We start from the raw sequence: 24,622 nt of genomic DNA on the forward strand, positions 1-24,622 counted from the left end.
ACAACTATTCCAGGGCTTCAGAAATTTACCACATGAGAAAAATAATTAAAAAGCACTCATTTTTCAAAACCTGCTGGAGTGTAGGGCTCTGTGGCATAGCAGGAATGTAGTTTCACATACTCAGGAGACAAGGGCAAGAGGATTACAAGTTCAAGGCCAGCATGAGGAATTTAGTGAGATCCTATCTCTAAATAAAAAGTAAAAACAATGCTGAGGCTGTTGTTCAGTGGTAGAGTGCTTGCTTGGGATAGCCTGGGATAGCCTGAGATAGCCAGGGCCCTTGCTCAATCCCAAGTATCCAACGAAAACCAAAAACCAAACCAAAAAACTACTGGATATGATCAAGACATGTTGTGTGCACATATGAAATTATCAAAGGATAAATTTAAAACACTTCAAAACAAAACAGTAGCTTAAGATACTGACAGTGATTCTGTGGCCTTCTTGCCAGCTTCTGGAGGGGACAAAGAACTCCGATCAGGGAGGAGAGCTAGCTTTTAAAGCTAAGTATATGGGCACAGGAAAAACAAATGGGGAATCTGTCACCTCTTCACTTTGCTAATTCGAGGAGGGAGACTCGGTCAGGCCCAAGAGTAGCCTAGAAATTCACTGGGAGAGCCTGGAAGGACGCGGCAGGACCAGATAGCTCCCATGTTTCCCTGGATGACTGGGAAGGCCTGGATGTCTGGAAAAATGGAAAAGCCAAGGAAGACTGGAGACCTATCCCAAACTAATTAGGCTTCCCAGCCCCCGCACAAGTCCATCTGCAGGTGGCAGAAGTCTATGGACCTTGTAGACACCAGAACCGCCTTCTGGGAGAGGGGAGCGGGCTTCAAAAGTGAAAGATTAAAACTAGACTATAAAGCCAACTAAAGACATGAGCAGCAGGACTGGAGAGATGGCTCAGAGGTTAAGAGCACTGGCTGCTCTCCCAGAGGACCAGGGTTCAATTCCCAGCACTCACATGGCGGCTCACGACTGTTTGTAACTCCAGTTCCAGGGGATCTGACATCCTCACACAGGCAAAACACAACTATACATTAAAAAAAAAAAGACAGTAGCAGCAGCACATACACTACAGGGAGACTTATCCCACAGTCAGATCCAGACATTTTACTCAGACAAGCAAACCAATACACAAAAACTTACAAGATTTTAAAGTGAGAGATGCTGCAATACATTATGTACATGGTCCAGTTTTCAACCCCAAATCATAAGACATCATGCAAAGGAACAGGAAACTGTGATCCATCCTTACAGAAAACAAAAATCAAGTGAAAGAAACTATGGGTAAGCCCACATGTTAAATTTAAGAAAGGGCACTCATTGTAAATGCATGCAGGGAACTACAGGAAAATTGAGCACCAGTGGCCTCAGGCCCATGACATCAACAGCCTTAAGAACAGGAGCTATCAGTGGAGAATTATAGACCGTAAAGGAGGACAGAATGAAACGTCCAGCTAAGAAGCACAGAGACGGGAGTGAAAAGCTTGCTAGATGGACTCAACAGCAAATCAAGGGCCTGTGAACTGAAAGACAGATCAGCAGAAGTTACAGAAAGAACAGAGAGGTGAGAGGAACAGCCTCAGTGACCAGTGGGACAATGACAGAGTCCAAAGACGTGCAACAGGAGTTCCATGGGAACAAGAGAAAGCCAGTGCTGGAGGAAACACTTGAAACAATGGTCAACGTGCTCTTGAATTTGACGAAAAAGTTGAATCAATGGACCCAAGAAGAATGAACTGATGTGGCTTACAGCAAATTGTATCCGGTTAGCACACATGTGCCTTTTATTTAAATTGTTATTGATGTAACAGACATGTCTTTGTTTGAGACAGTATCTCACTGTACAACCCCAGCTAGCCTGGAACTCACGAGGTAGCCCAGGCTGGCTGCAAATTCCTAGTAATCTTCCTTCCTCAGCCTCTTGCATGCTGGGATTACAGGTGTGGGCCACTATACACAGCTTCAGCGATGTCTAAAAAATGATTTAGGTTGTATTCATTTAATCCATACCACAGTCTAGTTCATAATAGGTACCCTCAGCACATGGCATGCACTTCTGTATTATGCATTTTATTCTTTTTAATGTATGTGTATGTGTGCATGCATTTATGTGTACCACAGCATGCAGGTGCCTGCAGAGACATTGGATCCCTTAGAACTGGAGTTTCAAGTGGTTGTGAGCTGCCATGTCAGTGCTGGGAATAGAACCCAGGTCCTCTGGAAGAGCAGTAAGTGCTCTAAACCACTAAGCACTCAGTACCATGCTTTTGAAATCAGACAAACCTGTGCTCATACTCTGACTGTTTGACATCAAGAGCACCCAGCTTCTCCATGCTTCTGTTCTATCATCCATAAGAGGCTAATAGCAAATGCCTGTCTCTGTGCTTCAGGATAAAATAATTCATATTAAAGACTTACTGCTGTGAATCTCATGGGACTCACTCAACAGGATTGCTAATTTTAGGTACGGGCAATATATACCTAAGAATAAAACTCTGAGCCATGCAATGGTGGCACACAACCTTAACCCCAGCACTCAGGAGGCAGAGGCAGGCAGATCTCTGTGAGTTCGAGGCCAGCCTGATCTATAGAGTGAGTCACAGCACAGCCAGAGCTACACAGAGAAACCCTGTCTCAAAAAAAAAAAAAAAAAGAAAGAAAAAAAAAAAAAAAAAAAAAAAAAAAAAAAAAAAAAAAAAAAAAAAAAAGAAAGAAAGAAAGAAAAGAAAAAAGACTAAAATCCTGTTGAATGTTGAATGGATATGAATGGATCTGGGCCCCAAATGTTTCCAATGTAAACTGTGTATTCGTGTCTCCTGACCTCCGAGGAGAACCTGGAGCCTGACCTTCCTGTTTTGAAGACTAATGTGCTTTAGAAGGTACACTTTTATCAGCTGTGCTTGGCAGGATAATCGTTCCCTTCTGTGACACTGTATTGTACAAATGTTTTTCTATTTCTAGTTAATCAGCTCCTTTCTTCTTTGATGATGAAAATCAGGAGTATCTCTCTTGCCCAGCTGGTAAAAATAAGGACTCTGTGTGTATGTAAGGTATAAAATACAGTCCCAAGTTATTTTTGACCCACGCAATCAAGAGTATTTGATTCCGACTCATTCTTATCATTTGATGGCCTTTGGCTTATTAAAGACTATGTTTGTCTACAGTTTAACTCTTCTTGTCTAGTTTAATGATCAGTGGTTCACATTTTGGGCCACATCTGTTCAACTGTTCATCCATTTACTAAACCTTACCAAATGTTTGCTTCGTCCCCTGGACTAGGAGGGAACACTGATGGACACAAAGGTCAAAAGGTCCAGGGTGTGATCCAGAGAGGTGCCAGGGCCGTGGAGGAGAAAGAAAATGAGTGTTTATTTTCCTTAAGACAAGCAGATGAATGGGCCTGAATATGACTGTGGGAACAAACCTGATATAAATGTCTAACACAACGTGATAAGGACTTAGGCGTCTCCTAGGAATCAAGTGTTTTCACTTGCAGTGGAAAAATTCTCTAAGTCCTCAAAAGAGGTGAAAGTCTTTAAAAAGCCAGATGGATGTTAAGCGTCAGAGTTTTCCAAATAGAGAGAGGAGGAGGAGGAGGAGAAACAGTCTGAGGGGACAGCATGGGCTGTGAAAGACAGGATGGAGCAGAATGGGATGGATTCAGGGCCTTAGCTTGGGCTGGACTGTGATGCTCCGTACTTGGGTGGTCAGGATTATGCGGCCCAGAGGAAGGTGAGGGCAGGGCTGAAGAACTGTGCCGAGGACACAGATCTGGACTTCCGAAAGAAAGGCTGGGAGTCCACAGAGGCTTCTAAGCAAGAAAGAAAAGTCACTCCATGGGCACTTCAAGGAAGACGCGGGGGAGAGTCTGGAGGTAGGACTCTAGTCTGGGGACTTGGCAAAAGTCCAAGAAGGAGGCGAGGCGAGGCTGTGCCAAGGAAAAGGTAGCAGGGAGGGAGACGGAGGGAACAGTCGTCCAAAGCCGTGGCAGGGCTAAGCCTGGACAGCAGTACCCACTTCATTACAGATCACAGACTGGCCCAGCGAGGTGACTCAGCAGGGAAGGGCCCTTTCTGCCAAGCCTGGTGACCTGAGTTCAATCCCCGTGAGCCACATGGTAGAGGGAGAGAGCCAACTCTTGCAGGTTGTCCCTTGACCTCCGCACCAGCATTGCGCACCATGGCACATGAACGAGCATCCGCATAAACAGAGAGATGACAGAGAAGTAGAAAAAAAAATTAACTCACAGACTGACCACATGTCTGTCTGGAAAACCCACACAGAAGACAGAAAGGCACTGAAATGAGCATAAACCCAAAAACAGAGAGCAGAGAGAGAAGGGAGTCTTAGAACATGAAGTAACAGTGAGGGGAGCCTATGTGGAGCATCTCTGGGCCCCACAGATGGTGTTGACAGAAGCCAGCCATTCCCCCTGGAGGACGTCAGCAGAGCTGAGGCCAGCTGGCTGATGACAGGCCTGTCTCTGCTGTAGACGAAGACCCTCCTCTCCCAGCAAGCCAAGGACCGACCTCTGCTTTTGCAATCCTCCGAAGAAAGCCAGCCATGGTGTCTGTGCTTGACACAGAGGAACAAGGAAATGGGGGGCCTGAAGGGCTGGGCCCTACACAGCAGGACTTGCCAACTCCCTTGTTTCACTCCCAGAATGCAAGCTGCCATCTGTGTCGCCCCTCCCCCGCAGACCAGACCCAAAAGGAATAAGAGAGCCTCGGAGAAAGCCTTCAGCTGTTCACATTTGGGTCCGCGAAGAGGCCAGCTTACTCCCAGTCATTCTGCAGTAAGGCTCCCCCAAACAACAGGCCTTGTTACGTTCAGGTCTTCCAAATGGTTCTCAGGACGGTCGTCTGTCCCTTGTCGTCCACTGATAACTTGTTTCAGGATCCCCATGGATACCAAAATTCACATCTCACATATGAAATGCAGTGTTTTCATAGAACCTACACATTCTCTAACATGGTAAATTATGTCTACATTACATATAGCACCTAAAAATACAATATAATGCTGTGTAACTAGTTATCAAATTGTATTTTTTTTTTTTGGTTTTTCGAGACAGGGTCTCTCTGTGTGCTTTGCGCCTTTCCTAGAGCTCACTTGGTAGCCAGCTGCCTCGAACTCACAGATCCGCCTGCCTCTGCCTCCCGAGTGCTGGGATTAAAGGCGTGCGCCACCAACGCCCGGCCAAATTGTATTATTTAATGAGTAAGACTAAAAAGGAATAATAATGTTTGATTATCAGTATAGATGCAATTACCACAGGACTAAATACAAAAAAGGACAGTGGCAATTTAACTTTTTTTTTTCAAATACTTTTCTTCTGTATTTGATTAAATCTACAGATATAGACCACGGATACAGAAGACCAAGTGTACGTTAGTTGTAACCATGAAAATATAAACAGGTGATCTAATAAAAGCTTGGCAATACACCTGGAAGCTCTAGAACAAAAAGAAGAAATAACAACCAAAAGAAGCAGACAGCAAGGAATAATCCCACTTAGGGCAGAAATCAATAAAATAGAAACAAACAAATGAAAAGGATCAATGAAACAAAGAGTTGGTTCTTTGAGAAAAATCAATGATTGACAAACCCTCATTCAAATTAACTAAAGGGCAGAGAGAGTATCCAAATTAACAAAATCAGAAATGAAAAGGGGGACATAACTACAGACACTGAGGAAATCCAGAGAATCATAGGACATACTTTAAAAATCTGTAGTCCACCAAATTGGAAAATCTAAAAGAAATGAATACTTTTCTTGATACATACCACTTACCAAAGTTAAAGATAGGATAAGCAATTTAAACAGACTTATAAGCCCGAGCAACATAGAAGCAGTCATTAAAAATCTCCCAATCAAAGCCGGGCCGTGGTGGCGCATGCCTTTAATCCCAGCACTCGGGAGGCAGAGCCAGGCGGATCTCTGTGAGTTCGAGGCCAGCCTGGGCTACCAAGTGAGTTCCAGGAGAGGCGCAAAGCTACACAGAGAAACCCTGTCTCGGAAAAAAAAAAAAAAAAATCTCCCAATCAAAAAAGCCCAAGCCAAATGGTTTTAGCACAGAATTCTACCAGCCCTTCAAGAAAGAGCTAATGCCAATACTCCTCAAATTATCCACAAGAGAGAAACAGAAGGAACATTGCCCAATTCATTTTATGAGGCCATGAGGCCATAGTTACCCTGATACCTGAACCATCTAAAGAAAGAAAATTACAGACTAATTTCCCTTATGAACATAGATAACAAAAATTCTCAATAAAATGCTTGCAAACTGAATCCAAGAGCACATCAAGAAGGCTTCATCCCAGAGATGCAGGGATGGTTTCAACATAATAAGACAATAGATGTAATCTATCATATAAACAAACTGAAAGACAAAAACCATATGATTATCTCATTAGATGCAGAAAGGGCCTTTGACAAAATCCAACACCCCTTCATGATAAAAGTCCTGAAGAGACTAGAGATACAAGAGACATACCTCAACATAATAAAGGCAATTTACAGTAAGCCCATAACCAACATCAAATTAAATGGAGAGAAACTCAAAGCATTTCCACTAAAATCAGGAATAAGACAAGATTATCCACTCTCTCCATACCTATTTAATACAGTACTTGAAGTCTTAGCCAGAGCAATAAGACAACTGAAGGAGACCAAGGGGATACAAATTGGAAAGGAAGAAGTCAAGAATCTTTAGTCTCAGATCGTATGATAGTATATATATAAGCAACCTTAAAAAATTCCACCAGGAAACTTCTATAGCTGATAAACACTTTCAGCAAAATATCAGGATACAAAATTACACAAAAAAATTAGTGGCCTTCATATACACAAATGACAGACAGAGAAAGAAATCAGGGAAGCAGTATTTTTTTTTTTTACAATAACCTTTGTATATCTTGGGGCAACTCTAACCAAGCAAGTCTTGTCTGATAAAAACTCTAAGATACTGAAGAAGGAAATTGAAGACGATATCAGAAGATGGGAAGACCCCCATGCTCATGGATCTATGGCAGGATTAATATAGTAACATGGCCATCCTATTTAAAGCAATGTCCAGATTCAAAGCCATCTCCATCAAAATTCCAACACAATTCTTCACAGAAACTGAAAGGGCAATTTCAGCTTCATATAAACACACACACACACACACACACACACACACACACACACACACAAAAGACAGCATTTTCAACAAACGGTACTGCATGTAGAAGAATGCAAATAGATCCATATTTATCCCCCTGCACAAAACTCAACTCCAGTGGATCAAGGACATCCACATAAGTTCTTATATATCTTTGAATCTGATAGCAGAGAAACTGGGGAGTGGTCTTGAGCTCACTGGCACAGGAGAAGACTTTCTAAATGGAACACCAATAGCACAGGCACTAGAACCAACAATTAATAAAACTGAAAAGCTTCTGTATGGCAAAGGACACCCTCATTCAGACAAAGCAGCAAGCTATAGAATGGGAAAGATCTATACCAATTACACATCTAATAGAATGTTAATACTTAAAATACATAAAGAACTAAAAACAACAACAAAACCCTGTACATCAAGAAAACAAATAACCCTCCAGGTGGTGGTGGTACACTCCTTTAATCCCAGTTAAAGGGAGACAGAGGCAGGCAGATCTCTGAGTTTAAGGCCTGCCTACATAGTGAGTTCCAGGGCTGTTACACAGAGGAACCCTGTCTTGAAAAAAACAAAACAAAACAACAACAAAAACAAATAACCCACTTAAAAATGGGGTGTAAGGGGCTGAAGGGATGGCTCAGCAGTTAAGAGCTGCTCTTCGAGAGGTCCTGAGTTCAATTCCCAGCACCCACATGATGGCTCCCAACTATCTATAACTATAGTCACATGAGATCTGATGCCTTCTTCTAGAGTGCAAATGTACATACAGACAAAACACCCATATACATAAAATACTTAAAGAAATAAATTGCTGCGGGTCACAGAAATATATTATAAGAACTCAGCTGGTTATGGCAAAGCCACTACCTGAAGGGATCAAGGAATTCCTTCAGAGGAAGCATTTAGTGTTATTTGGCTTGTTATATATCAGCTGTCTTCTGTTATGAAAATCATGTGTGCCTCCATAGCTTTCCCAATTGATTTTTTTCTAAGAAGGACTAACAGTGTGGACTGATCACTCTCTGGACATACACATTCCTGGTATTTGGAGAACAACCTCAGGAAAGACTTCCTTCCCTCAGGAAAGCTTCCTTCCCTCAGGAAAGACTTCCTTCCCTCAGGAAAGACTTCCTTCCCTCAGGAAAGACTTCCTTCCTCAGGAAAGACTTCCTTCCCTCAGGCCCATCCGTTTCTTCTCCTTTTAGCTGGAATCAGATATCTCCCTTAGCCACATTCAAGGACTAACAGGAATAACAGTCCAAACCACCTCATAGTAAGTCTCCCAAATTAAGGTAAATTCCACACGGAGACACCAGACACCGCCTAGGTCAGGTGGACCTAATGGCTTTGCACAATTTAGCTCGGACCCTCCTTTCTTACAGCCTTACTAACTTTATAACTGCTAACTCCTTACCTAACCACTTCTAGGAATATTTAGATAACCTTCTGCACTGACAGCTATGCTCTGCCAGAACCCCAGTTCAAGCCTCCCTGTAATTATCATCTTTGGCAGCATCCGGCCAGGTCCATCCCCAGATGGAGGAAAGTACCTTATCAGAGATATCTCTGTATTCTCTAAGAACAGACATAAGTGTCCAGACTACCTGTGGGAAGGCCTGGCAGATGTGCCAACTAAGTTTAACTTTCTCCTTTCTAAAGTCTCATCTCTAGTTTTAGATCCACCCTTAACAACTAACTCAGAACCAAAGGGTTCCAACTTACAGGTACATCTAGCTGTTATGCAAGTTGCTTAGCCATGTTGCCTAGTGACGGAGCACACTTGCCAGAAATGGCAGGAGCAGAGATAGCTTGAAGAGCTAAGGGTCAAAGGGATAAAAGGGCAGTTTTATTTTCAGAGAAAGGCTAGACGCAGAAGAGAAAAGAGAATGGAAGAAGATGGGTAAGAACTGGAGAGGAACAAACTGAGATGGGGAAGAACTAGATTGAAGGGCTAGAAGAGAGTACTAGAGAAATGAGATGGAAGATGAGGAAGAGCCAGATGAGGAAGAACAAGATGAGAGAAAAGGAGATGGGGGGAAGAACTAGATGGATGGGAACCTACATGGGGCAGAACTAAGATGACAGAATTAAAATAGAACTTAGAGGGGACAGCAGATAAAGGAAGAGAGAAATCAGGCAAGAAAGGAGCTAGGCACGAGAACAGAACTGAAGCTGTGTAGAGAGAGAACTGACTCAGAAGAATAGTGTATGGACTAAGGGGTTTCGTGTGCATAGACTCATTTCTTTTCATCAAAAATTAAATTATCAACTGGTTGTAGATTCTTTCTGGACCCTGGAAAGGGTCTATCGAGGGGCTGGAGCCCCATAGTGCCCAGTAATAAATTTTTTTTAAAAAAAAAATAGGGTACAGAACTAAATAGAGAATTCTCAAAAGATGAAACACAATGATCGAGAAACACTTAAAGAAGTGTTCAGCATTCTTAGTCATCAGGGATACACAAATGAAAACGACTTTGAGAATTCATCTTACACTAGTAAGAATAGCTGAGGGCAATAAAAATAAAGACAGCTCCTGCTGTAGAGGATGGGGTGTCTTAGTTAAGGTTTCTATTGTTGTGAAGAAACACCATGAGCATAGCAACTCTTTTTTTTTTTTTGGTTTTGATTTTTGTTTTTCGAGACAGGGTTTCTTTGTGTAGCTTTGGCACCTTTCCTGGAACTCACTCTGTAGCCCAGGCTGGCCCTGAACTCACAGAGCTACACCTGCCTCTACCTCCCAAGTGCTAGGATTAAAGGCGTGCGCCACCACTGACTGGCCACAGCAACTCTTATAAAGGAAAACGTTTAATTGAGGTGGTGTCTTACATTTTCTGAGGTTCAGTCCATTATCATCATGGTGGGGAGCAGGGTGGTGTGCAGGCAGACATGGTGCTGGCTACATCTTGATCAGAAGGCAACAGGAAGTGAACTGAATATCACACTGAGCATGGCTTGAGCATCTATAAGACCTCAAAGCCCACCTCCACAGTGACACACTTCCTCCAACAAGGCCACACCTCCTAATAGTGCCACTCCCTCTGGGGGCCATTTTCTTCCAAACCACCACATTGCTGGTGGGAGTGCAAACTTGTACAGCCACTATGGAAATCAGCGTGGCAGTTCCTCAGGAAGCTGGGACTAGATCTACCTCAAGATCCAGCTGTTCCACTCTTAGATATGCCCACAGGACTCAACATCCTACTACAGAGACACTTGCTCATCCATGTTCATTGCTGCTCTATTCATAATAGCTAGAAACTGGGAACAACCTAGATGTCCATCAACAGATAAATGGCTAATGAAACTGTGGTACATTTACACAATGGAATATTACTCAGCTTTCAAAAATTGAAATTTTTAGGTAAATAGATGGGAAAAAAATCATCCTGAGTGAGATAACCCAGACCCTAAAAGACAAATATGGTGTGTATTCTCTTATATGTTGGATGTTAGATTTTAAGCCTTTGATAGAAATGCTACTATCAGCATAACAACAGAGGTTAAGTAGAGAGTAAGGGACTAGGCAGGGTAGAAGGAACCCCTAGTGTAGGGGAAACAGGATATACAGTTATGGAGAGACAGGGGGTGGTGGGGAGACTGGAGCAGGAGGATTAAATGGAGAGGGGTAGCAAAGAGGGGGTAAGAGAGGAAATACAGGGAGGGGAAGCTAACACTAAGGGCCATTTGAGGGTTATAATGAAACCTGCTACAGTAGCTTTAATATATATTATATATAATATATAATGTTATATATATTACATATGTATGAAATCTAAATAGAATCACCAAATAACAAGGGAGACAAAGACCCAACTAGACCTCTCTCATCACCAAGTGAAACATGGTAACTCCCAAACAACTCAGGCTATTGCCAGGGCTATTGCTTGTTCTCCACAAACTGACTGTAAGGCCCTATTGTTAAGACATCATCTACGTAACACATTAAATGCAGTGAGTCAAGATGGTGCCTAACTAGAGCCGTAACCCCTACTGACTAGTGTTTGTGGTCCTGGAAAGTACTCTGCACACTACCAAAGGAGAAAGGTAAACACCAACCCAGTTCCAAACCTTTGATCTACAGTGGTGACCTGTCCTCATGATATGCTGGTAACAATAGTGGTACAAACGTTGTGGAAGTGACCAACCATTATGTGATTTGATTTGATTTGATATGACCCACTGCATGAGACAGAGCTCATGCCTGATAACGCTTGGGTGGCCAAGAGCTTGAGACTAGATAGATAGGTCACGGACCTAGGGGGAAACCAAGGACTATGATTCTGCTGATGGAACATGGCAATAAAATGACTCCTAATGACATTCTGCTCTACCCATAGCTCAGTGTCATGCTCAGCCAGCATCAGAGAAGCTTCCTCCTGCAGGAGATGGGAACTGATGCAGACTCCACACAGGACACTGTGCAGAGAGTAAGAGGCCTTGGAACACTCAGTGCTAAAAGGGGGATGTCATGTTCAAGTCTCCCTCTCCCCTTAGGACTCAGGGAACTACGCAGAAGAGGAGGCAGAAAGATTGAAGAGCCAGTGGGAATGGAGGAGACCAAGCCTGCCAGACACCACAGGACTGGTGCACTCATGAACTCACAGACCGTGGCAACATGCACAGGGCCTGCACAGGTCCAAGCCAGATCGGGCCCCAGCACTGAGAAAGGAAATGGACCTGGGCCTCCATCCCTAACCCAGAAGCTATCTCCAATTGATAACTGCTTGCAAAGGAAAAATGAGTTTCCTCCAATTAGACCCCACTGGGTAAACAAGCCACACTTAAGGGAGGCCCCAGACCTGTAATAGCTGGCCAACACAAAATGAACTCATGGGATTTTTAGAGATGTTTGTCTCATAATGCTTTGCTTTGAGCATTTTTACCTTCCTTGGCTTTTTGCTTATCTCTTGTGGTTTTCAGTTCTGTGACGTGTGTGTGTGTGTGTGTGTGTGTGTGTGTGTGTGTGTGTGTGTGTTTCTCATGCTTTTTCTTTGCATTCCCTGCCCCCCCCCATTTGTCTGTTTGCTTTGTTTTTATTCTAGTTTGGTTTTGATTGGCCATTTGTCTTCTAGAGAGAGAAAGAAAGAAGGTATGGAGTTGGATGGATGAGGAGGGAGAAGACAGAGGAAATGATGAAGGGAAAACTGTGATCAGAGTATTATACTGTCTTTAAGTATTATATTGTCTTTGCAATAAAAGAGAGAAGGATGGAAGGAGAGAAAGAGGGAGGGAGGAGGGAGAGAGGGAAGAGGGGAGGCAGGACAGAGGAAGGGAGGGGACACCAAAGGAAAAGAATCTAGAGAAAACAGGAAGAAATTGCAGGGCAGAAAGGTTTTCACAGGGAGGAAGTGATATTTGTCAGGGACACAACTGAAGCAGCTATATCCACAGAACAAACAAGGATGATATTCAAAGTAAGAGAAGAAAATGAAGATATGGACAAGTCAGGTTACAACCCAGTGTCTGGAGATCAGAAACAGTACAACATGGCCCAGACACAGATTCCACCTTCCCGCCTTCCTGGTGAAGAAACCAAACGCAACGCATCATTTTATAAGCAGCAAGACACCGGGTAAAAAGGCATCTGCTAGCCCTGTCTTGAGGGCGTGTTAACCATATCACGTGACTGCACGCCAACCATGGAAACACAGCAAGGCAGAATGGGCTTTCGAGGAAGGCCCCATGTGACACAGCTTGGAGACTCGTCTTCTGTGCCTCTTTCTTTCTTCTACTGCCTGGGTATGATGTAACGGCAAGCCTCCAGCAGCCCCACCTTGGATCACAGAACAACCTGCTAAGTGTGGGTGGTAAAGACGCAGGACTGTGGAGTTGCTGTGCCCACCTCAGGCTCCTTTTGTAGGAGGCAAGTTAAATCACTACTGTCTTATGATTTTGTTATTGGTAATCAAGCCCATTATGACGGACACAGCAAGCGACATTTAAAACAAAAATCACCAGAAGAACTGGGAAATGAATTTGTGACATGTTCCAGAAAGGAGAACAAGATGACAAGAAAAGAAAGGGCTGTTAAAAAAGATAGAGTGGGAGAGCAGGGGATGGGAGACAGCAGAGCTTCAGGAAATTATCAAGGAAATCAGTGAACAGGTGGGACATTTCTTAACAAACATAAACATTGACAGCCACAGCAGTAGGAGACTGGTTGGAGTGTGCAGCGCCCTGGGAAGGGAGCTGACTCCCACACTACTCCTGTATTTTCAGCCCTGTCAAGAGCAGAAAAACAGTTTTAGGTGACTAAATGCAAAAGAAAGCTGGAAAATGAACTAACGAAATATACATAATACACTTGAAAATACTGTAGAAGAAAGAAAAATACCCAAAGTATCAACAGGATGGATGATGGAGTGAGGAAGAAATCTGCAAAGATATAAAGGAAGGTCTTGTTGGGTAACATGGTGAACAACTCTAATTCCAAGACTAAAGACCCTAACTGAGTTTAAGGCTAGCCTCGGATACATAACAATTATAAAACCAATCTGGGTTATATAATGAGACCTTGAGATCTCAAAAGATGACAAGCAAAACCCAGAAAGCTAGAAAGGTCTTGTCTTAGGGAAGCAGAGGCATTGAGAAATTAGTGGGAGTACTTATCAGGTTTGTTTTAAACAAGAAACTTCTCAGCCCTTTACACCTGAAGTCAAGAACGCCCCCACGCACCCCCATTTCTAGGCTCCAGTCCTGATGAAAGGACGAACTGGGAGGCCGCAGGAAGAAAATGTCCTAAACCTGCGGAGGTGACAGAGTGGGATTGGGCATTGCTCTAGGTTGCTTTCTGTTGCTCTGATAGACACTGGGACCAAAGGCGACTGGGGAGGAGAGGGTTTGCCTCATCCTACAGCTCATTGTCCATTACGACAGAAATCGGGACAGGAACTCAAGGCAGGAGTCCGGAGGCAGGAACTGAAGCAGAGGCCATGGAGGGTGCTGATCACTGACTTGTTCCCTGTAGCGTGCTCAGCCTGCTTTCTTATACAACTCAGGGCCACTCGCCCAGGGTGACATCACGCACAAGTGGGATAGACTCTCCCACAACAATTATTAATCTATAGGACAATCAGATAGAGGCATTTTCTCCACTGAGGTTTCCTCTTCCCAGGTGACTTGGTTTGTGTCAAGTTAACAAAAACCTTGTTGTTGTTGTTTTGAGAAAGAGTTCCTGTAGTGATATTTAACTTATGCTGACACCGTATTTGTGTGTTAATAAATAAAGTTTGCCTGGAGATCAGAGGAAATAGCAGGCAGTGGTAGCACATGCCCTTAATCCGATCATTTGGCAGGCAGGGTCTCTGTGTGTTCAAGGCCATACTAGGGAACAGAGCTAAGTGTTGTGACACACGCCTTTAGTCCCAGTACCAACCATAGAGACCTAAAGGTCTGTACAGACAGGCAGTGACGAGGAAGTGAGGTAGCTGGGCTAAGAGCCAATGAGAGGGCAGAACACCAAGGCAATAAAGGCATGGGTAGACAGGAAGTAGCACACTTTGGAAGCTGCGGCATGGTGAGGTAAGGTTAGCTGGTGGCTATTCCTATTTCCCTGATCTCTAAGGCTTTCACCCCTATATTTGGTTCTGTGTTTTTTATTTAATAAGACCAATTAGAAATTCATCTACAGATTCCTCTGTGCCCTGGCTGTCCTAGAACTCGCTCTGTAGACCAGGCTGGCCTCGAACTCAGTGATCTATCTGCCTCTGCCTCTAGTGCAGGGATGAAAGGTGTAGACCATCACCGCCTGATTCAAGTCAACACAAGACTAACAGGCACAGTCATCATTCCAACATGAAGAATTTAGGCTCAGCAGGGCACATTCCCCAACAGTGAACACTGAGCTCAGCAAAAGAGAATGGAAGCCATTGTTTAATGGATATAGTTTCAGTTTTATCAGAAGAAAATGACCATGGTAGTAGCTGTCTCTCTTAAATATAAACATATTTATAACACTAATCTGTATACTAGAAATGGCTCAGATATTAATTATATATTGAGTGCATTTTAACTAAGTTTTTAAAAAGGATCTCTGAAAATAGCTGGAGAGACTAAAGAGCATGGTCAGGACTCTAAAGCCAGGCTGACACTCAAAAATGGTATGTATCTGGGAAATACTGCTGCTGCACTGTCCTGTACCTTCCAACATACTTCCAGAGAGTTCTCTGTTGTCCTCACTTCCCCCGATTCCCAGTTCCCAGTCTGAGGAGGGTTTATCTGATTGGCATATCCTTGGTCCTGTGCCTGAACTCCAGCTACAGCTGATGCCATAAACCTGGGTATTTGAGTGTGAAAGGCTTCCTCAGCCTACCCCCAAGATTCATGATGTTGGAAATTCTTCAGACACAGGACATTCAGTGATGGGCATCCAACAACAGCAAAGGACAATTGTTCACTATACTATCATGGCCAAGACATTTCTTGTTCCCTAGATTTGATGTGTGGTTAAAGGGATTGTCTATAAGCTGCCAAGCATGGTGGCATACAACTTTAATTCCAAGCACCCAGGGAACAGAGGCAGGGGATTTCTATGAGTGTGAGACCAGCCTGGTCTACAAGTTCTAGGCTAGCCAGGGCTACCCAGTAAGACTCTGCCTCATAACACTAAAAAAAAAAGAAAGTGGGGGGCACTACAAATCACAGAAAGGCTAACAGAAGAAGAAACTCTTTGGCTGAGCCTTGAGTGTTTTTTTTTTTGTTTTGTTTTGGTTTTTTGGTTTTTTTTTTTTTTTTTGGTCTGGGGGTGGGACTGGGTGTTATGAATAGCAAAGAAGGACAGTATGTAAGTGTGGGAACCACTGTTCCTGACAGTGGTTTTTAATGCCATTTGGCTTATCAAGCTGTATGTTTACAATTTTGATAAAAATAAAATAATGCTTTATATTTTAATAACACTACTACCACTAAAAGTGTCCCACCAAGTCAGAAAGAAAGGAGGAAAAGCTAGTTAGTAGGAGAACACAAAGTGCTGGTTTTTAGATGTCTCTTTCTACGACCTCTGCCTTGCCCTCTGCCAACACCTTTTTGCACAGAGATGGTGTGATACAAAGTACCTAAATATCAAATGCACACAGTAAACCTGGAGATCACAGGATATCAAGTCATGCAAAGAATCTGTTCAAACTTCTCTATGACTTCACTGGAAGTCTTCCTTGTAAACCGGAAGATGCTGGTATCTGTTATACTACATGAAGTAATAGACATGTATGAGTCTGCTTCTGCCGCTGTAACAAACACCTGAGATGATCAACTCAGTCAATTATGATCTGAATAGAAAATGTCCTCCTAAAATCTTATTGCTGGGGCTGGAGAGATGGCTCAAAGGTTAAGAGCACTGACTGCTCTTCCAGAGGTCCTGAGTTCAATTCCCAGCAACCACATGGGGGCTCATGACCATCTATAATGCAATCTGGTGCCCTCTTCTGGCATGCAGGCAAAACACTGCATACATAATAAATAAATAAATCTTTTTTTTTTAAAGTCTTATTGCTGAGGGCGTGGCTCCAGCTTGGTAGAGCTATAGGGGACGGGGTGTGACTGTATCAGTGAATTCATTGATGAGTCTGTACTGAATGGGCTCTTTGGAAGTGGGGCCTGACTGGAGGAAGTATAGCAGTAGGTTATGTCCTGCCCCTGGTTCTTTTCTGTTCTCCTTTCTCTTCCTGACTGCCAGAAGGTGAGCAGCTTTCTCCCACTGTGCCTCTCTGCTGTGAGGCCCTAACCTTGCCACAGGCTCCAATGCAGTGGCCTCAACTGAGTATGGACAGAAACCTCTGAATGGTGCCCAAATAAACCCTTTTCCCCTTAAGTCGTTTTCTCAGGCATGTTACCATAGTGATAAAAAGTTCGTGAATTCACCAACTTTTAAAGCAAAAATGTTTATTTTGGCTCACGGTATCCGAGGTGTCAGTCCATGACTACTTGGCCTCCCTGCTTTTGGGCCTGCTAGCAGCGTATCATACCATGGTGGGAAGATGGGACAGAATAAAACTTTCTTATCTCACAGGCCATAGAGCAAAGGAGAGCAGGGAGGGAAGCATGGTCCGCAAACCTCCTTGATGAGCACACCTCCAAGGACCTGAAGACCTCCCAATTGGCCCCTTCTCTTAAAAATTCTGTTACCTCCTTAGCCGGGCGGTGGTGGCGCACGCCTTTAATCCCAGCACTCGGGAGGCAGAGGCAGGCGGATCTCTGTGAGTTCGAGGCCAGCCTGGGCTACCAAGTGAGTTCCAGGAAAGGCCCAAAGCTACACAGAGAAACCCTGTCTCGAAAAACAACAACAACAACAACAAAAATTCTGTTACCTCCTAATTGCACCATCCCGGGCCGCACATTTAACATGGGCCTTTGGGCGACATTCCACCTCCAAATTAGAGCAAGATACAAAGCACCTAGGATATGGCAGGTCCTCAAAGATGGTATTTTCTCCTTCTCTCGGGATTTCTCACTTTCTATAATGACTTTCTTTGTGATGTTGTGTGTGGTGGTAATCTAATTACACTGAAATGTGATTTTGATTGTATGTTAATAAATAAAGTTGCCCGGGGGGTCAGAGCTATTAGAGCCATAGCAAGAGTGTGTCGGTGGTGGCACACGCCTTTAATCCCAGAAAGCCAGCCTTTAATCCCCAGGGAGTGGTGATATAAAGCAAAAAGATATATAGGGCGTGAGACCCAGAAACTAGAAGCATTTGGCTGGTTAAGCTTTCAGGCTTTGGAGCAACACAGTTCAGCTGAGAGCTATTGGGATGAGGACACAGAAGCTTCAGTCTGAGGAAACAGGACCAGCTGAGGAACTGGTGAGGTGAGATAGCTGTGGCTTGTTCTGTCTCTTTAAATAGACGAACAGGACAGGAAATAGGGCTCTCATTCGGGAGGCTGGGACACCACAGGCAGAAGGGTGAGATTTTAGCTCTGAGCTCTGACCTCTCGGCTTTCTCTTTTCCATTGTTTCTGTGTTTCTTATTTAATAAGAAGGTTGGTTACATCAATAGTTGTGCTTATAGGTTTAAGAAACACTAGATTCCTGTATCTACCATTCCTTCAGCCCATGGTGCCTGCGTGAGGGGAGTCCTCGTCCTCCAACAAAACCTTGTGAGTCCTTAGCAATAAGAAGGGTCCTCGCCAAAGGATAACTTAGTCCGATTCATGGTGGTTTAAGCTCCAACCTCATTTTGACTAAAAGGAAAATGATATTCAATGTCTAGCTCTGGCTCCCAGCTCTTATACACAATAGATAGATTTTTTTTGTCTAAAATTAGCTAGTGTATATGTAACAGGGTAGAGTTATAAATAATTTAACTGGCACCTAAATTTCAACATTTTGGAATAAATATTAAAATTACCCAAACTTAGGAAAACTGGGGTGTAATAGCCAGGTAGATGAAGCAACTGTTGGTCACCCCAAAATAGGAGGCCCCAACATTTACATCTGGAGCACTTACCTTCTCTGTTCACTGTAGGCTGGGTGCACAGATCGGGGACAAGTTGGTCATGTGATTCACTTCTAGAAGTCTGCTGGTTCTGAGAGGATGCTTGCTCCTCCCATGATGCAGTGGGCCACCGTCAGAGGCTTCTGCGGGAAAGGACGAAGGAGACCCGGCATCTAAGAGGAAGCTATCGCGTAGGGTTCGCTTGGCGCCTTTCTTACACTTCCTCTTCTGCCTCTTTGGGATCCGGTTCCCCTCGCTTGACCCAAGCTGACCACTCTCGGGCCTCCCTGTGGGCTGGAGGAGCTGATCCATGTCCTTGGTGAACTCCAGCAGAGTGCCCTCAGGGAGGCTTCCAGCAGGGGAGTCAGAGCCATAGCTGGGAGCCTTGTCCTGGAGCAGATGCTCAGAGCAGCGCAGGGCATCTGGACCGTCTCTGGGCACCGGCTCAGGAGACTGGGGGAGACTGCATGGAGCCATGGCGAGGGCAAAGTAAGAATAGTCCACGGCGATGTAGGTGAGCATGAAGTTGATGGTGACCACGGGCGCCAGGACGTTCACCTGACCCACAAGGACAAAGGCCATGGTCACCAAGCTGGTCAGGCAGATGGCTGCTACAGGTGTTTTATTTGGCCCTTTCTAGGAGAACAACAACAACAAAACACAAAATTATGAAATTTCAGAAATTTTACAATTAAATGATGTGAAAATCAAATGTAATATCTCAGGAAATTCTCTCCATGTGAAGTTGGAAAAATAACATCCAACTCCTGGGGTCAGTGTGAGACCTGAGTTAACGCATGGTCCCACAAACACAGTAGCTCCAAAACACCAGAGGCATGGGGCACTTCACTATTAACATGGGCCGCTACCATACAACTTTGGAAGTTTTGGTGTTTCAACTGCCCAAATAGGAGGCCCCGTGTGATTACAAATCACTGACCTCCTCTGCTCACTCAGGTTAGGTGCATAACTCAGGAACAAGTTGTTCAAATGCACCCAGAAGACACAGCAGAATCACGGGTGACTGGATCAGGGAAATTCTGCTAACATATGTGTGCTCGAGCACACATAGTTACACATGCCCGCATTCATGGAGGAGGGCATGGATGTGGGGAGATGTTTTAACTGCCTTTCCTTGAAACTATCACAGCTACTCATGGTTCTGGAACCAAAACTGCATTGGCCTCTCGGTCCCCTGTTCTTCACTTGAGGAGCCTCGTGTGACCCAGCTGCCCTTCTTCTCTGTGGATGACACTGCACCTGGCTTCTCTCTATTTGCCTCCTTCTCCACCAGCTGCTCCCTTGGGGTCTTCCTAAACCACCCTCCAAGCCTCAGAGACTGTGTCTAAAGTCATCCCAGCCTTGTCCTCCAGACCACTCCTTTTCTCTTCCTAAACTCACCAGGCTCTGACCCCACTTCATGGCTTTAGACATCAGCTTTACTTGGGCAGCTCCCAGCTTTGAACTTCCAGCCCAAAACACTCCCAGCACCCCTCTGAAACCAATCTCAGCTTCTAAGGGTGTATCGGAACCCATGCTAACCTGAGACACTCTCCCCACAAGTTCTTAAAAAGGAGAGAAGGGAGGGGAGGGGAGGAAAGAGGGAGAGAAAACTTTTATAATGTTTGAGAACTAGTTTGTTAAAATGGTTTAGCAGGTTTCTAACAATAAAATGACTGTGAATAAACTAAGTCCTTAGGAACTCATAACTTTAAAAGAAGTTTTGGATAAAAAAGATATGGAAAATAGACAGTGAATCCCTACAGTGTAATTGGAAAAAGATAGACAGGGCAGATGAGATGGCTCAGCGGGTAAAGGTTGCTGTGGAGCAATCCTTTTCTACACTATGAATATGTATCACTCTCATTGGTTCATAAAAAGTTGGCAGGCCAGTAGCTGGGAAGGAAGTTAGGTAGGAAAGCCAAGTTGAGAATGATGGGAAGAAGGAAGACAGAGTCAGGAGAGATGCCAGCAAGCCACTGAGCAAGCAGGATGTGTAAAAAATGAAGTAACAAGCCATGAGCCATGTGGCAAAGCATAAATAGAAATATGGGTTAAGTGTAAGAGTTAGTTAGCAACAAGCCCGAGCTATCAGCCGAGCATCTATAAGAAATATTAAGCCTCTGAGTGGTTATTTGGGAATTGGTGAGTATGAGAGAAATGTCAATTTACATATGGTATTCCAATGTGTGGCCAGAGTTTCCACATAAAACTTATGGAAGCTTTTAAAAAGTTCTAAACACACACACACACACACACACACACACACACACACACACACAAAACAAAACAAAACAAAAACCAGAATCAAATGCAACTTCTTGGTAACTGCTTTCTCTAAGGTGGGTTCTGTTTGCTAGTGGCAAACAGTCATGGCTCTTTTGAGAGGTCCTGCTACTGAACATTTAAATGGGGTTTCTGAGCAGCGAGTGGCACATTATTTGGTGGAGGCATGGACTCAGAAACTTCCCAGAGTTTTTTTTTTTTTCTTTCTTTCTTTCCTTTTTTCGAGACAGGGTTTCTCTGTGTAGCTTTGGCACCTTTCCTGGAACTCACTCTGTAGCCCAGGCTGGCCTCAAACTCACAGTGATCCACCTGCCTCTGTCTCCCATGTGCTGGGACTAAAGGCATGCACTACTACTGCCTGGCCCAGAATTGGGACAGTAGACATGGTTCTCAGAGCTGGTGGTAAACATGCCTCCACCATGAGACTAGACTCTCGGGGAACTGAGGGGGAGAAGCCAGCACCAGCATGCCAGGATCTAAGTTACATAGCAGTTTTTTTGTTATTTTTTTTGTTTTTGTTTTTTTTGCTCATGCAGACAGAAAAGTTTACAGATACATAATACATGGTAAGGACAGACTCAGATGGAAAAAACCTCTAAACAGGTTACAGTGTGTTTAAAAAAAAATCTTGGGAGAGAGAAGATAAAGAGTATACACAGTCTTAGATTAAAAAGACAGATTTCAAATAATAAAGTCCTTAAAAGGGGGGAATAAAGTAATATAAAGGAAATAAGCCATGTAAAGATGGAAAATACACAGAGAGTCTGGATTACATATATTATTGTGTTGTCTTTAAAATTTTTGGCTGCTAAGAGAACTTGGATTATGAAAACTGCTAGATTAAACCAACCTATATATTTTAAAATTATCTTGATTTCAAAATTTAAGACAAAAGATACGTCGCTTTGGGAAAGAGGTTATGCTTTTGTTTTCACAAGAAATGAGAAACAATGGATTCACTCCAGGTTGAAGAAAATCAGATTTGATCAAGGAAGACACCCCCTGAAAAATCATGGCTACAAACATAAAGAAATAAACTTAAAAGAACTATAAGACACATGATGTATATTTTACCTGCTCAAGCATAAAACAAAAAAAAATCATCTTTGGCTAATTTATGTACAATGCATACATAGTCTATACTTGTATTAATGCAGATATGTATGTTACCTTTAAAAGTTTATATATTTTCAGAGTAAGAGGACCAGAAGAATAAAAATGGATGGCCCAGGTGATCCAGCATCTCAAAATGCCTCTGTTATAGTCTCCTCAGAATTCTGCATTCAGAACAGCTTGAAGATTGCTGGCTGAGATGATCCAACCTCAAAGAATACTCCAGTCAGGACTTGACCATAATCCTGAATTTTCTCAGGGTCCCCCAAAGATTATCAGTGTCCCCAATAAGCAGGAAGTAGTCTAGAAAACTATGCCCACATTCCCAAAATATTGGTTATAAATGTTTGTTTTCATTTAAGGAAGTTGGCTACAAATTGTTATTGATTATAGTAAAAAAAAAAAAAAACTAAACAAAAAAGTTAAATTCAGAGATCTCTTGCTAAAAGAAGAAAGGGGAATATTATATAGAAAATATGGGAGAAAGTGTAGATTATTGAATCTACTTTAATCCAAAAAAACAACTATTAATCTTACATATTTTAGATTAGTATGGATTTTGGTTTATTGATACAAATTTAATTTTGTTACACTGTTTAGGGTATTATGTTTATGCAGCTCATTTAAAAATGTAAAATATAATTAGGAAATACAGATTAATAGACATCTATAATAACAAACTTATAGTCATGTTAGTTAGGTTTCCAAGGTCATACAGAGATATATTTCAGATAGATAAGTAATTTTCAAACACTTCAAAGACCTATAGAATATGGCACTTAAAATGTTGTAAGAACTTAGAATTTTTTTGACAGTGAGACACTTTTGGTCCTGGCAGAACCAATTACTTCAAAGATGATAATGAACATCAAAGAAATTCCATATGGAGTTTGTTTTCTTTATGGCAAAAGCTAGCCATGTGGGCAAAGAAACTGCCCTTGCCACAGTTGCAGACAGTTACTGTCCAAACTGGACAAGCAAGACACAAGAAAGGCAACCAAACTTTGCCAAAACAAGGTAGGATAGTCCTTCAAAATTCCCTGCTTCACAGGAAAGTCTGTCAGATATGCTAGGCCTGTAGGACAGAGTTGGATGCCCCAACATTACAAGGGAACTTTGGGTGACTGTCCAGACAGCCTGATTCCCTGTCATTAGATAACATTTCACCCTTCTGGGGTCTTTGAGTTGAAGACTAAATAGTTATAATTATAGTTTTCCTTAGTTATAATAGAAAATAAATGAGATTCAAAACTTTTGACTCACCAAGATAAGTCAGATAATTAAGTATTTTCTCTAATTTTGTCAAATGCAAATGGATTGGATATTGTTACTGTAATTCTTACTTAATAACTGTTTTTGTTGTATATAGTTTTACTATATTAAGTATAGTAAAAGTACTAGATTTTTTTAATTAGACAAAAGGGGGGAAATGCTATGAAACAACCACTTTCTACACTATGAATATGTATTACTCTCATTGGTCAATAAAAAGCAGACAGGCCAGTAGCTGGGAAAGAAGATAGGTGGGGAAGCCAAGCTGAGAATGATGTGAAGAAGGAGGGCAGAGTCAGGAGAGACACTAACCAGCTGTTGAGCAAGCAGGACATGTAAAAAATGAGGTGACAAGCCATGAGCCATGTGGCAAAGCATAAATAGAAATAGAAGTTAATTTAAGTGTAAGAGTTAGCTAGCAACAAGCCTGAGCTATTGGCTGAAGCATTTATAGGTAATATTAAGTCTCTGAGTGGTTGTTGGGAACTGACAGGCGGGAGAGAAATGTTTGACTACAAAAGGTGTCTATTTTCCAAATACCCATGAGAAAGGCAAACATGTAAAAATACAGAAGATTAGAATACCTCGCTCATCTCTACAGTAGCACTGATTAGTACACATACCCTGGAGAGGGTCAGGTGTTACTCAGCATGTAAACACAGACACATTGAGCAGTTAAGAAATTCTGGTGGGGTTGGAGACATGGCTCAATGGTTAAGAGCACTGGTTGCTTTTCTGAGGGACTCAGGTTCAATTCCCAGCACCCACATGGCAGCTCATAACTGTCTGTAACTCCTGTTCCAGGGGATTCAATACCCTCACACAGACATACATGCAGGCAAAACATCAATGCACATAAAAATAAAAGAAATAAATCCTTAAAAAAAAAGAAAAGAAAAGAAAAGAAATTCTGGTAGTAGAAGCTGGAGATGATAGCACATGTCTTTAATCTCAACACTGGGAGGCAGAGGCATGTGGATTTCTGAGTTCAAGCCCAGCCTGGTCTACAGAGCAAGATCCAGGACAGCCAAGGCTTCACAGAAAAACACTGTCTGGAAAAAAAAAAAAATTCCAGTAATAGTAATGCAGTTTGGGATTAGTCTAAATTTACAACCAGAACAAAGATCATTCATAAAAGCCCCCAATACTAAGATGCTTCTACAACAAAGAGGAAGAGGATGCTCAGAAACATGGTGATGAGAAACGGAGTACAGCACAGAAGGACACACACACACACTCACACTCACACACTCACACACTCACACACACTCATACACATACACTCACACTCACACACACTCACACACACACACACACATGCATAATTCCATGTACAGACTGCATAGCCTCA

The 24,622-nt window shown here is 42.9% G+C and overlaps 1 protein-coding gene across 1 annotated transcript in view; it reads right to left on the minus strand.

Moving 5' to 3' along the window:
- Positions 1–24,622, minus strand: part of Slc12a8 (solute carrier family 12 member 8) — a 163,053-nt gene that overhangs the window by 26,568 nt on the left and 111,863 nt on the right. The window contains 2 exon segments of the mRNA XM_028886362.2: positions 18,613–18,735; positions 18,738–19,236. Coding sequence (XP_028742195.1) covers positions 18,613–18,735; positions 18,738–19,236 — 622 coding nt within the window.

This window comes from Peromyscus leucopus, chromosome 12 (assembly GCF_004664715.2).
Source record: "Peromyscus leucopus breed LL Stock chromosome 12, UCI_PerLeu_2.1, whole genome shotgun sequence".
Taxonomy (NCBI): Eukaryota; Metazoa; Chordata; class Mammalia; order Rodentia; family Cricetidae; genus Peromyscus; species Peromyscus leucopus.